The sequence below is a fragment of the Salmo trutta genome, chromosome 3 (assembly GCF_901001165.1).
Source record: "Salmo trutta chromosome 3, fSalTru1.1, whole genome shotgun sequence".
In the NCBI taxonomy this organism is placed as follows: Eukaryota; Metazoa; Chordata; class Actinopteri; order Salmoniformes; family Salmonidae; genus Salmo; species Salmo trutta.
This window is the reverse complement of record NC_042959.1, coordinates 46,660,305-46,674,166: the sequence shown is the minus strand read 5'-3', so window position 1 is coordinate 46,674,166 and position 13,862 is coordinate 46,660,305. Positions and strand designations below refer to the sequence as shown.

The window sequence follows — 13,862 nt, the reverse complement described above, 5'->3', positions numbered from 1 at the left end:
TGTGTCCATTACCAAGACTCGGTTGTAATTATAGTCAATAAGTCTCTGTAAATGTGTTAAAGCTTTGGCTAAAAGCATTGGAGACCCAAAAGGGAGGTGGGCTAATAATTTAAAATAATCAATGCAGGCGTATTCAAAGCCCTTCATTTCCCTTGTGTGTGTGTGTGTGTGTGTGTGTGTGTGTGTGTGTGTGTGTGTGTGTGTGTGTGTGTGTGTGTATGTGTCAGCCTACACGGTGAGCTGATTATCCTCAATCCATTAAGATTTATCTTGTCATTTATAATGCAAATCAGGGTTCGGCTGGTCAGGTCTATGACTGGGGAATGTCTGGCGGGTTAAGAATAGAGGGCGCTCCATTACTCTTCCTTGACCATGTGTATTAATTGCTTTTAAAATCAGCTTAATGTAGGAATGAGAAGTGAGGGCGCCATCAATAAATGCCCTTCTCTGCTTCCTCCGGTCCGTCCCCCTTTCAGCCCAAACTTTAATGGTACTTTAATTGGAGTACAGGCAGAGCTCTATGGTCGTTCTGGGTGTATTATGGTGTCTCTCTGTGTGTGCGCGTGTGCCTGAGGTTGTGCGTGTGTGTGTCTGTGTCTCTCTCTCTCTGTGTGCGTGGAGTGACTGACTAATGGCCGAGGAGGGTTAAGGTGTGTGGACCGTCTCGGAGAGTTGACGGAGAGGTTGCCAGCAGCAGAGTCAATGAGAGGTACTGCCACGATGCACTATGGTAGTCATGTGGGTTCAGAATGCTCAGATACTCAGGCTGCTGCTGCTTTCTCTAAGTGTGCGCCCTTACCCATCACTGAGACGACATGATTAGGCCTACTTCTGTTTGGGATGACCTCTCAACTTCTAATATGGGGTGAAGAGTCACCATCGTCTCACCATTGCAAACTGGTTCAGGCTGGCATATGGTCTGTTTTGCTGGGGTACGTCTTACGATTGATTAATTCAGAAAAATAAAAGCATACAAGCAGAGCAGCTAACGGTCTTTACTTTGGCATTCCCCTCATGTCTCTGTGGCTCAACAAAACCACACTTTGTGGTTACGTGGCATGGGGAGACTCACACATACTGTACAGTAAGACTGAATTGAAATTCTGTTTGTTGTACAGGCGAGTAGTCTGAAAGGACAGACAACATCAATAAGAGAAAGATTACGAGGCCAAATGATCAACATTTTGATGTATTCTTTGTGTGATATTTTGTTGAATTTGTAATATTCTGTTATGAGCCTGCTACAGTATTTCATATTGCCATGTAAACAACGCCATTACTCTGGTCCCAGCTGAGGAAAAGTGTTACTTAAGCAAATGAAAACAGTGACACTTTAAGAAGATGTGTTTATCAAAGTCAAGGGCACATTTGGAGGTCTCGATTTGAGTATTGTCGTTATTTTTTAGGTGGCTTTTTCGATTGAATTATCTCCTTATTTATGAGTTTGTTCATTTTCTTTGCCTATTTGTAGAATGCACCTATTTCTTAGCATTTTGACACCGTATGCTAGTTATTATTATTGCTAAGTTCCCTCATTACATTGAGTTATTCTCTCTTTGTATGTGGTCATTTATCGTGTACACTTCTTCCAGTGCTGTGGAACAGGACTGTGGGGTCCACCAGTGTTTGGACTGGGAGCACGTCCAGATCGTTTTAATTAAACCAAGATTTTTTATTTACTTGATTAATCAGTGAAATCAGGAGATGGTGGGAGGCTGCACGCATATTTGTCAATTTGTCCCCTGGGGGGAAAAAAAAGACTTACATTTTGCCAATGAGGATGCAACTGGATTTGCATTTTGAGCTAAATTGGTCACTTTTTCATTTGAGAGAGCTGTCTGACCTTCTGAGGCCTGGGGTGGGTTGAAGTAATGGCCACACACATATAATCACCACACACACTCTTTCTCTCTAACAAACAAACAAACACACACACACGACACACACACATACGCACACACACACACACACACACACACACACACACACACACACACACACACACACACACACACACACACACACACACACACACACACAATGAGTTTCTGAAGGTGTACAACAAAACGAGTTACAGGAACTTGATTTGTATGTGCTGGTCTGGCTGTACGATGTCTGATCGGGCCTCTCTTGATGAAAAAGTTGATCCTGGGGTGGTAGACAAACATGGATAGGATATTATGTTCCCACAACATTTGATTGAAAATTCAACACTGGGAAGAAAAAAAATCTGTCCCTTTTAAATATGTTTTAAAAGGGGTTTATCTACTCCGTGTTTATGCCTCTGTGTCCAGTATGAAGGAAGTTAGAGGTAGTTTTGAGAGCTAATGCTAACTAGCGTTAACGCAATGACTGATAGTCTATGGGTATCTGCTAGCATTGCCAAATCCTGAAGTATCCCTTCAGGGAGAGAGAGAGAGAGAGAGAGAGCAAGCAAGCGCATTGCGGGTCATTACCCATCTCATCTCGAATGTGAGGGAGCCACATTGCCCCTGTGTGGTTGGCAATATTAATTTAACAATTTCAATAGTCAATTTCAGTTTCATGGAGGCTGTTTAAGTGGAGTGGTGGAGTATTAACATGATGAGACGTGAGAAGGGAGGGATGCTACGTCTCTCTCCTCCTGCCATGCCTCATACTCACTCACACAGCCATCTGGCCAGATCCTCTGCGCCTGTCACTCGCTTCACCTCGGCTTGGGCGTGTGCGTGTGTTTGTTTTGGGGAGCACATCATAGGGGTGTGTATCGATGCTAAATGAAGAGGCCCGATTCACCGGCGCTCATGTGTTAACGCCCCTCCCTCGCCTGTTTGCGGGCCTTGTTAGCACGCGCTTGCCTTTCAATCTTCGTTACCGGCTTAAAATTCAACGTGTCGTACTTCCAGCTCGCGGCAAGTGAACCGTGTATGAACAAATTAGTAATCTACACAAAGTGCTTAATCAAATCAGCGGCTGCCCCTGAAATAAATATTGCAATGAGTCTTGGGATATTCACTGGGAGAGCGGATTGCATAGCGAGTATATTATAGGAGGTTTCCAGTCAGATTAGTGTGTCGTACTGGAGAACTGCTGCTTTAGTCTGTCTGCATGGGACCTGGCCCTAGTCTGTCTGCATGGGACCTGGCCCTAGTCTGTCTGCATGGGACCTGACCCTAGTCTGTCTGCATGGGACCTGACCCTAGTCTGTCTGCATGGGACCTGGCCCTAGTCTGTGCGACACCATCCACAAGAATGGCCCTTACTTGTAATTGCATACACATCTTGTGTATATTCTATCTACACAAAGAAATAACAACGGCTGGGGTTCAATTCATTTAGGAGAAAATAGCACTGTTGTTGCAATCATGAGTTGACTTATGCATAAATATTATAACTAGGCTAACTGAAACAGCATTGGACTATTATTTTGGGGCATATTTACAATGCTACAGTACTATTCTGCGGCATGCTGCAGCGCCTGTTTGATTGAATAGGCCTTCCCCAGTCAGTGTGTTCTATTAGCCTAGGGGGTGGTGTCCCGTCTAGCCATCATGGGCGCTGACGATCCATAGCAGCCCCCTCTCTCGCTCTGCTGCTCTTAAATGACAAATGGCGGGCAGAGACTGTGCCACTCTCTGAAATGCCACTGCCACCCCACCCTCCCCATTTTATTAATGAGAATAATTAGAAGGATACCTCCCTGCAAAGCCAGGCAGAGTGATTAGCGCTTTTAACGATGGAACGTGGTAGTGAGTGCACACAAAATTGATTTACGCGTTCTGCCTGACCTTTGGTATCCAATTTACGCATCCAGAAGCAAAAGAAGGGAGAGTAGGTAAGAGAGAGATGGAGAGAGTGACGGGGAAAGATAGAGAGGAGTAGATTGAAGGAGAGAAAAGCCATGTACTCACTGTAGGAGCTTGTGTTTTGTTTTTTTATACAGTACCAGTCAGAAGTTTGGACACACCTGCTCATTCAAGGGTTTTTCTTTATTTTTACTATTTTCTACATTGTAGAATAAAAGTGAAGACATCAAAACTATGAAATAACACAAATGGAATCATGTAGTAACCCAAAAATATTTTAGATTTTAGACTCTTCAAAGTAGCCACCCTTTGCCTTCATGACAACTTTGCACACTCTTGGCGTTCTCTCAACCAGCTTATTTAATAGTTTTGATGTATGTCCTGGACTCAGGGTGTCTGGTTGTTTTACAGTCAATCTTGGGCAGTAAAGTAGCACAGTAGCAGTTAAGAATATTCCACATTTCAACAACCTGACTAACAACAAGAATTCACCACGCCGTCGTTCGGTGTCACCATCTCTGCAATTGTGCAAAGATCTTTCCGTTTGAATGCTATTAAAGAATGTACCTCCATTGTACCTCCCCCGGCCTTATAGCTCTACTCTACCTTCACCCCTACATCTATAACCACTCCTTTCTTTTTATTATACTGTTTTATAGTCATTTGTGTATTTTCTTCCCCCAATAGATAAAGTAGGATACATTGACTTCGCTTATTGTTCTGCAGGATCGAAGCCATTCAAGTGCAAAATCTGCAACTTTGCCACCGCCCAGCTGGGTGACGCCAGGAACCACGTGAAGAGACATCTGGGCATGAGAGAGTACAAGTGCCACATCTGTGGGTGAGTACCACAGTCAGAGACTAGTCACTACCTTTTTAACTGGGGACGCCCCGGGTTGTGTTCATTAAGTTCCAAGCGGCAGAAAAAAAGGTCAGAAACGGCAAGGTACTATCTGAACTTAAGGCGAAACGCTTGTTTTCCTTTTACGTTGCTACGGTCTTATTGGGTTTTTAAGCCGTTTTTGCCATTTAGGTTGGATCACAAGATAAAGATCCCCTTGCTCTGAAAACCATTATTTCCTCTCTGATTGTGATATGTTTCAATACAATCTGTCATATCTCATCATAGTCAACATAAAAGCGCAGCAGCGCAGGGCTCGGCCTATAAACTCAAAGTAAAATGCTTCTGCGTCTCTTTCGTACTGCATTTAGGCCAAGTTCAGTTCAGTTACGTTTCATTCCCGTGCTTGATCTTCCTACAATCTTACTGTGTTCACATGGACATGTAGGACTGTTTCTGTGTCATTTGGAAATGTACTAAATCGCAGGATCTTCAGCTTGTACCACGTTCTCTGCGCCTATGTGGTACATAGATGAAGACGTGTAGTTATTTAGTCTCCCTCAATGCTTCTGTGTAAACTGTTGTGTTTAAACGTGTTCCGTTTAGTTCGGTTGCTATGTTTTCGTTCTGCCACAGTTGAGTGGAATGAACGTGTTTATTTGTCGCCTCCGTTCACAAACGTTTTACAGAAGGGAAAACAGATTTTGTTAAGCACAGCTACCTCTAATGAGGAAAAAGACTCATGTTTCACAAGCCCTCCAGCTAAAACATTTTCCCCAAGTGCTATAAATGTGTTAGGGCTTTGACCAAGAGAATATGCACATGCACACACACTCTGGTGTGTGTGTGTGTGTGTGTGTGTGTGTGTGTGTGTGTGTGTGTGTGTGTGTGTGTGCGCGCGCGCGCATATTCACTTGGTCAAAGCCCCAACACATTTATAGCACTTGGGAAAAAGGCTTTAGCTGTGTGTGACACACACACACACACACACACACACACACACAGAGAACACAGTTCTCCAATGTGCCTGACTACCTTTAAATGAGTCTACTAAATACAGCTTCTGGTTTCACAAATCATGCGGATGGAGGAGCTATCTCCTGCCTGAGCCAGACACTGGTGACAAATCGGCCCTGTGTGCTTGTGTGCGTCTGTGCTTGTGTGCGTGTGTGCGTGTGTGCGTGTGTGCGTGTGTGCGTGTGTGCGTGTGTGTGTGTGTGTGTGTGTGTGTGTGTGTGTGTGTGTGTGTGTGTGTGTGTGCGTGCTCACTACTGACTGATCACCGGGGCAACTTTCCTCTTGACTAAAGAGCAGCAAACAAAGAACAGACCAGAAACACCCTCATTAAGGCCAAAGTAGACATACTCTCTCTTCCCAAAGTATCCAGATTAGATAATATAGGCCCACATATATGTGGCTAATCTGAATGCAGAGCTGTTGCTAATGGTTGTTCATGTCTCAGTTAATGCAATTTCCCTTTTTTCGGGTTTGGGCTGACCTAGAAAGTGAGATTACAATGTAGGCTGGCCATTAGGCATTCTGTTGCACACACTGGGTGAGGTGATATTTTGCGAAACAAAACCCTTTTTATCTAATGAAATCGTTTCTCATTATTACGATTTATCATCTTGATTACAATAGCTGAAGCGTTAATTTAAGTTCACCCGACCGAAGTTTCTGGAACTACAAAATTGAAATTCATACGTTTAGCAAAATGTGGTGGTTTTACACACAGAGATACAATTACTGGAACGTACCAAGCCCCTCAGACCATGGCAATTTGACTGGAACATTCATCAGTAATTCTATTTCTATGGTTCTACATGACTTCCCTGCTTTGTGAGACAAGCCAATGTAACGTTAACCAGTAGTCTGTTCATTCATTTCCCATTACTATCACAGAGTGAGCTCATCCTGCTCTCGTTAGAATGTTGAGGAGGAGCAGCAGCGTTGTTTAACTCAATCTAAACACGTGTGTGGTCTTTCTCCCTGCGCCATCGATTGGCGCTCCCACCGGTGAACTCTGTGGCTGCGAATATTACCCGCGTTTGACACTGTGCGCTAACGATTGAGACGCCCCCAAATGGATGCGGTGCCCCTCTGCTGTCCACCTCACTTTAGCTGAGCCGTGAGCCTCGGAGGGCTGCTCGTCTCCGCTGAGGACTCTGGGAAGTTGTTGATAGTTAAAGATCATATTGTTGTGGCATTTAATTAACAAATGCAAATCAAGGCCAGGACAGATAGGCACCTCTGACCCAGCTGCCAATCAAACGTGAGAAGGCTGTTCAGTATAGGTAGGCTGTGTTGTGTGTACACCATGCCTTTACACTCTCTCTTGCTCCCTTTTTTCAGTTAATAGTTACTTCCTTTTTGTTTTGGTTCCTTTTTCTTTCGTTGTGTCTTTCTTGTCCTTCAGAGTGACACGTCTCTTAGCTGATATCCTCTGCTTTTTACAGCAAGTACATTTTATGGGGTATATTTTTCTTAATTGTATTTATTTTTTTACCCTTTTTCTCCCTAATTTCATATCCAATTGGTAGTTAGTCTTGTCCCATCTCTGCAACTCCCGTACGGACTCGGGAGAGGCGAAGGTCGAGAGCCGTGCGTCCTCCGAAACATGAACCTGCCAAGCCACACTGCTTCTTGACACAGCGCTCGCTTAACCCGAGAGCCAGCCGCACCAACGTGTCGGAGGAAACACCGTACAACTGGCGACCAAAGTCAGCGTGCATGCGCCCGGCCCACCATAAGCAGTCGCTAGAGCGCGATGGGACAAGGACATCCCGGCCGGCCAAACTCTCAACCTAACGCGGACGATGCTGGGCCAATTGTGCACCGACTCATGGGTCTCCCGGTCACGGCCGGCTGCAACACAGCCGGGATCGAACCCGGGTCTGTAGTGACGTCTCAAGCACTCCGATACAGTGCCTTAGAACCCTGCGCCACTCGGGAGGCCCTTAATGTATTTTTTAACTGTCTTTTTAGCCATTTAAGAATGCATTATTCAATAGTAAAGACCAAATAAAATATTTTCAACCAAACAAATGACATCTATTTTTTTGATACCCAAAGGGGCCCTAAAATACAAAATCAAATAGCTAAATGATCCATGGTATCCATCTTAAAACAATTCCATATGTCAGCTCAGAACAAGCCCCCCCCCCCCCCGATGGCTTAGACTTTTAAGAATTAAAATACTGAATCTTGCAGCAATGACATCTCCTAACTGATTGATGTAGTCCTAAGCTGGCCATAAAAACATAACCTGCAAAAACAGCAGAAAAACACAAATTGCCCCCCCTAGCACATACAGTACGGCAAGATTCCTCATACTGTATTTAATTGGAAAAAAATACTTTTACACACAAGGCTGTTTCTTGTCTTTTCTCTGTGTGTGGTGTGTGTCGGTCCACAGTGGGCCTAGGCCATTTAATGAGCACTCCCTTCCTCTCCTCCATCATGTTCTCTCCTCCCAAAAGGCCCTGGATTCAGCATTTCAGCATCCCTTACCCTCACCACTTCCCCCCCATAGCCCCACCGCTCTCGCCTCACCCTCCCCAAAGATGCCGTGGACGGCCAGTGCTGTTTGTAGGTGTTAAATTATGCATCAGTAGTCTAAACGCTGTGAAGCATTGGTTTAATATCTGGGGGCCAAGGCGTTGGAAGTATTAACAACATCCTGGATGGTCCTCCCATTGGACCTGGTTCTATGATATCATATCGGCCAGACGGCCACCATAGTTGGAACTACCCGTCTACTAGCTCTAGTTTAAACTTTAACGCTTTCTCTCTTCATCTCCCAGAAAAGTTGTCCGTCTTTTCGGCATCTGAGAGCCCCCCCCCCCCCCCCTCCCTCCGTTGACTTAGTAGCCGAGTCCGGAGTATATTTAGTCATAATTTCATGTTGGTGTCATGTGATTCGAATGGAACAGGATAGGGTTGGCTCGCGTCAGGCTTTTGTGTCTCCCCGTCTGTGAGTGTGTCTTTGCTGGTCCCAGAATAGCCCCATCAGTTCAGTTCCACCCTCCCCTCCCTTCCCCCAGCTCATCCTCTGTAGTATGCCTTAATGCCCAGGCCTGTACCAGTGTGTGAGCGTGTTTGCATGCGTGTGTGTGTGTGTGTGCGCATGCTCGTGTGTGTGTGTGTGTGTGTGCATCTTAGTGCTCTGCTTATCCAGAGAAAGCCGTCACTTAACTCAGCCCCTCCATTGTGTGTCCCCCCACCACCACTCCCACCCCTCTTCCTCCCTGACGTGATACTCTTTAATCCTCAAACAGAATCTGGTTTTTAACTCTGACTATTTTTCTGTGTTTTTTTCCCCCTCCTCCATTTTAACGTTAATGGTCGTCGCAGATGAAGAAAGGGATTCCTATGAGGGTGATTACAACGTCACTCCCCCGATCTCTCCGCCGCCCCCGAAATAATTGTACATCATCGCTTCATAACGTGTCAGAGGGGTGTTGGTGGCGTGCAATTAAAACCGGCGAATATAATACAGGAAATTACGGCCTGTCAGATCGGTGAACAACACAGTCGGTATTTGAGTTACACTTAATCATCATGTGCATTAGCGACTTCATCGGATTTCCACTCTGGTGTGAAGCTCTCTCTCTCACTGTTAAGGCTTTGGATTGTGTCTGAAAGTACAACACCCAGGCTATAGCTCTGTTCTTATGCGAGGAGACGACATTTGAAAGCTCATTGCCTTAGTAAGTTATATAGGTTCATGTGAACGAAAAGGATCACCCATCCATGTGCATGCGGAGCGAAATGGTATGCAAAAATACTGAATTCATTATCACACAACAGATGTAAACATTGAATATTTACTCCCAACAAGCCAGACACCACAAGCCACGTTATGTTTGCATAATTCATTTGCAATCGTTACAAAAAGTTCTAAATTAGCTTGTATCTTGATTGAATAGACATTTTTCCTCGCCTATACTCAACTCAGGATTTTTTGTGTGCTTTTTAGGTCATGTTGTCCTGTGTATATGAAAAACAACTAATTCCCCCCCATCAGAAACACACATAGCGTTTATCCACATTATACGAAGTATCAATGTTTACTGTTTTGGTACCCATCTTCCCTATCACGTCAGTTAGCGTGCACGATCCTTATCGACCAAAACAAACACATTTTGCTTTGATTCGCTTAACTTTATTTAGTGCGGCATTATCGGAAATGAAATAAGTAACGCGAAAGGTCATTTGGGAAAGAATGCAGAAAGGCTGGTCTGGAAAGGTTAAGTATGTGATAGAGCTGTTTGGATGATAACGAGGAGGGGTGCGTCTGCTTGGAGAGCTCAGGGTTCTGTTTCTGACTTCTTGTGTGCGCCGCGATCGCTCTTTATGACCGGGACAGGTTTACAGCCCGTTAGCCCGCCATAACACGATAAAGCACCCCATAATAGATTGGATGTGTTTAGTAGCCTTGGGCTGATGTTTGTAAAATTAATGTTTTGGCAGAAGGAACACACGCACACACACACACACACACACACACACACACACACACACACACACACACACACACACACACACACACACACACACACACACAAAAGCCATGACTGGACAGTATCTATAACAGTCGTATACAATATGTAACACAGTTTGCACATATTCCACAGTCAGATTGCGTTAGATTCTTCAGTACATTCCACTGACCTATATGCTGGTATAAGGCATGCAGTTATTGAGGAAATATTCAATCAGAGCCATAATAATTTCATGAGCTGGGACCGTCCTCGACCTGTTAATCAAAACTAAGCAATGTTACTCTTAGTAATGTGACCCCAAACCTCTTTTCCAAAACCAGATTTATGCTTCACATTACACTTTGTGACAACTTTAGGGCGAAAGTGTTGTGTCGGTCTCATATTTGTGAGTATGTTTTTTGTATTGGCTGAATGGGCCCAACTGAGCATCTCTTTTGTATCTAGCATACGTACTCTCTCTTTCTGAACTCCTACATCCTTTTAGGCCTTACCTCTTAATAAGATCCTCAGACAGTTAACGGTCAGGCTAGGTCCTGCTTGCTCTTTAGTGGCCTCCAAATGGGGGCTGAGGGGCTTTATAATCAAAACATTCCCCTTTTAATCAAACAAAAACAATCAAACAAAGCCAGACGCCATAAACGGCAGGATCAGTACTTTAGCTAAAGCAGCTAACTCAGCACAGCGCACACACTCTGGAGGGCTGGCTTGTTATCACATCAGCAAAAGAGGCTGCATTGTCTCATTGGCTGAGTTTGGATGGGCCTGTTGGAGTCAATTGGCCTTGCCACACCGTACCCTGTTGTACAACGGAAACTTGCGTCGAAAGCTGTAATGGGTTATGATTATGATAGAGATTTATGGAAAGGGGTTGTCTGATCGCAGCCTTGTTGTATGGTTAAGCACAAAATGCTCCCCCCTGAAATGACATGCTTTATTGGTTCGCTTAGACATTTTGGAAAAGTCAGTTCAAGAGATCCTTTAAATATCCAGACAATCCACGATTGGCATTCTCTTCTGGCCTTCGCTCTGAGTGAAAGGGAGAGCTTGGCTAGTTCCCAAAGGCTCAATGTCCTTGTGGGTATGTTTGTTCCCCCCCCCCCCCCCCCCCCCCCCTCCGCTTGGTGCCTGTCTGGCACACATCACTCCCAATCACGACACACAGGGACCTCCGTCTCACCAGAAGAAACGAGTGGACCTTATGTCTCGAGGTAGTTTTATACACAACAAAACAGCTCCTATGGGGACGTCTGGGGTGAGAATGGTGAGGGAAGAGAGCGAGAGGAAGGAAGAGGAAGAGGGTCGAGAGAGATGGAGAGAGAGAGGAAGATGAGGAGAGGGAGAGAAAGTACATACGGTAGATATCACCCGTGCATTGCTCTCTTTGTGTGTTGGTATCAGGGGATAGCAAACGGCACACAATAACACATGCCCTTAGGCATTATGGGGATGTCTGTAAGTTGAACGGAAACCCGTGTTGAATTGCGACTCTATCAAAGATTTACATGCAGTTAATGCAAAGGAAGAACAACGATCTCTGCTGTGGCTCAGAAACAAATCTCCTTGTTTAAAAAGAAGAAATCCCTTGTTCGAGAGATAAAATCCAAGCGATTTGATTCCATCGAGCTAATCCTGTCATAGGTAGATTTAGGAGTTGCGCACCGACGGGGGGGGGAGAGAAGTTAATGAGTGATTAACCACAGCAATTAAAAGATGAAGAGGAGGGAGAGAGAGAGAGAGTAGAGAACGGAGAGAGAAAAAAAAAAGTGTATAATTAAAATATCCGTCCCTCTCTTTGTCAAAAGTGCGTGTGTCATCCACTGTGCACTTATTAAAATCCGGGAGGGGAAGGAGAGAACAGTGCTTCATTCCAGAACTCCTGAAGTGTCTGGTAATGTGCCCGCGGATGGAAGCCGAAGAAGGCTGTAACTCATGTTTAAGTGTGCGGCCGTGTCATTGCAGGTTCACGTTCATGCATTTCTGTGTTGACACCCATTGGGGCAGGGATATTTGGCAGTCAGGAGTAATTTCACTTAATTAATGGGATGCATATTTGATGGAGGAATAAAATATCCCGGCTCAGCAAAGTGGAAAAGGGGAAAGATTTAGTGGGAGTTAAAGGTGGAGGGGAGAGTCATTTGTGCATTCAGTTACCGCTGCTTGAGAGACGGAGAGACGGGGAGTGAGAGTGAAAGTGAGAGTGTGTGAGAGAGAGAGAGAGAGAGAGAGAGAGAGGGCGGTGGGCGTGAGGGGAAAGAGGGCAAGAAGGATATGGGTTGATAAAGATAGAGGGAGTGAGAGTCAGTAGGAGGGAGGGCAGAAGGAGAGAGAGAGAGAAGGGGAGGATGAGCGGAAGTGTGAGAGATGGATGGCACTGTGTGTGGGTTGACACAAAGCTGAGTTGAAGTGTAGAGGGGAATGGGATGTCCCTCCATTGAGAGGGCAATCAGAGTGACAGCGTTTGAGTTAATTGATATCCGGAGTGAGCCCCCCTTCTCAGTACAAACAGGCACATGGTTTGCAAACTTGTGTCGGAGCTGCCGGCTGCTGAGGGCCTTTTAAATATGCATGAGGGTGCTTTTAAAAGGGGGTTCAGCGATGCTGGAGAGCGGTTGGTCCCCCCACCATGCGCACACACACATGTATACACACACACAACGTGGTGCCACCAGGCGAACCCGTGGCCCAGTGAAAAGCTTGTCATGCTGCTCTTAATCTCCCCTGGCTCTTTTTAATTGACTTCCTGTAGGTATAGATTATTTCATGGTGAGTTCACTGTGGAGATGTTTGATACCATCCGGGAGACTGGCATCTGGGATGCTGTTAGCTGGCTAGAGACGAGCCACCCATCCGTCGCCTGTCTCTTCCTCCCCTCCCTATCTCTCTCTCCTTCTCACTTTCTCCCTGTCTTTATCTCTCACTTTCTCTCTCCCTCTCTCTCTCCTCATCATTCTCTCTCCTTTTTTCTCCCTCTCTCCCTCCCTCTGTGACGGGCCAGACTTATTAAAATGGGTGAGAGGCAAAATGCAATCACTCATTGCCATCATCATAATTGAGCTGATATACCTGCTCTGTGGTGGCTCTACCCTGACAGGAGAGAGGAGTGGATGGGACGCGTGTGTGTGTGTGTGTGTGTGTGTGTGTGTGTGTGTGTGTGTGTGCGTGTGCGTGTGCGTGTGCGTGTGCGTGTGCGTGCGCGTGCGCGTGTGCGTGTGCGTGTGCGAGTAGTCCAGGTTAGGACAGGACAGAGTCTGATCCCCTCTCACTCTGTCACACACACACTCTGGCCCGCGTCTGTTACACTCGGAACGGACCTCCCATTTTACTAAATCGACTCACATCCTCCCTCACAGAAAGTACACTTGCAGTGTTTTTATTTGACTGGGGGAAGGGGAATGTCTTGTCAGGACTCATAATGCCAGTTTGTTGTCTGTGAGGAGAGACCGACGTTCGGTGAAGTCTGTCGTTTATCGTAAGCCGGTCTGGTGCGTTGTTGACTAACCATCCAATAGTTCCCCACTGGGTACAAACTTGTTGAATCGTTGTTTTCACGTCATTTCAACGAAAAAAATGTAATGTGATGACGTTGGATCGACGTGGAAAACTGACTGGATTGGCAAAAAGTCATCAACGTAAAGGAATTTTAGATTACTATTTTTTAACCTAAATCCAATGACTTGGTTCACATTTATGTTGATTTCACGTTGGAATTCATGTTATTGACAACTTCATCAA

At 45.4% G+C, this 13,862-nt stretch overlaps 1 protein-coding gene across 2 annotated transcripts in view; it reads left to right on the top strand.

Moving 5' to 3' along the window:
- LOC115176250 (zinc finger protein 407) overlaps positions 1-13,862 on the top strand; it is a 167,573-nt gene that overhangs the window by 7,320 nt on the left and 146,391 nt on the right. For both annotated transcript variants that reach the window (XM_029736131.1, XM_029736120.1), the window contains exon 3: positions 4,512-4,626. In XM_029736131.1, coding sequence (XP_029591991.1) covers positions 4,512-4,626 — 115 coding nt within the window. The remainder of the gene's footprint in view (positions 1-4,511; positions 4,627-13,862) is intronic.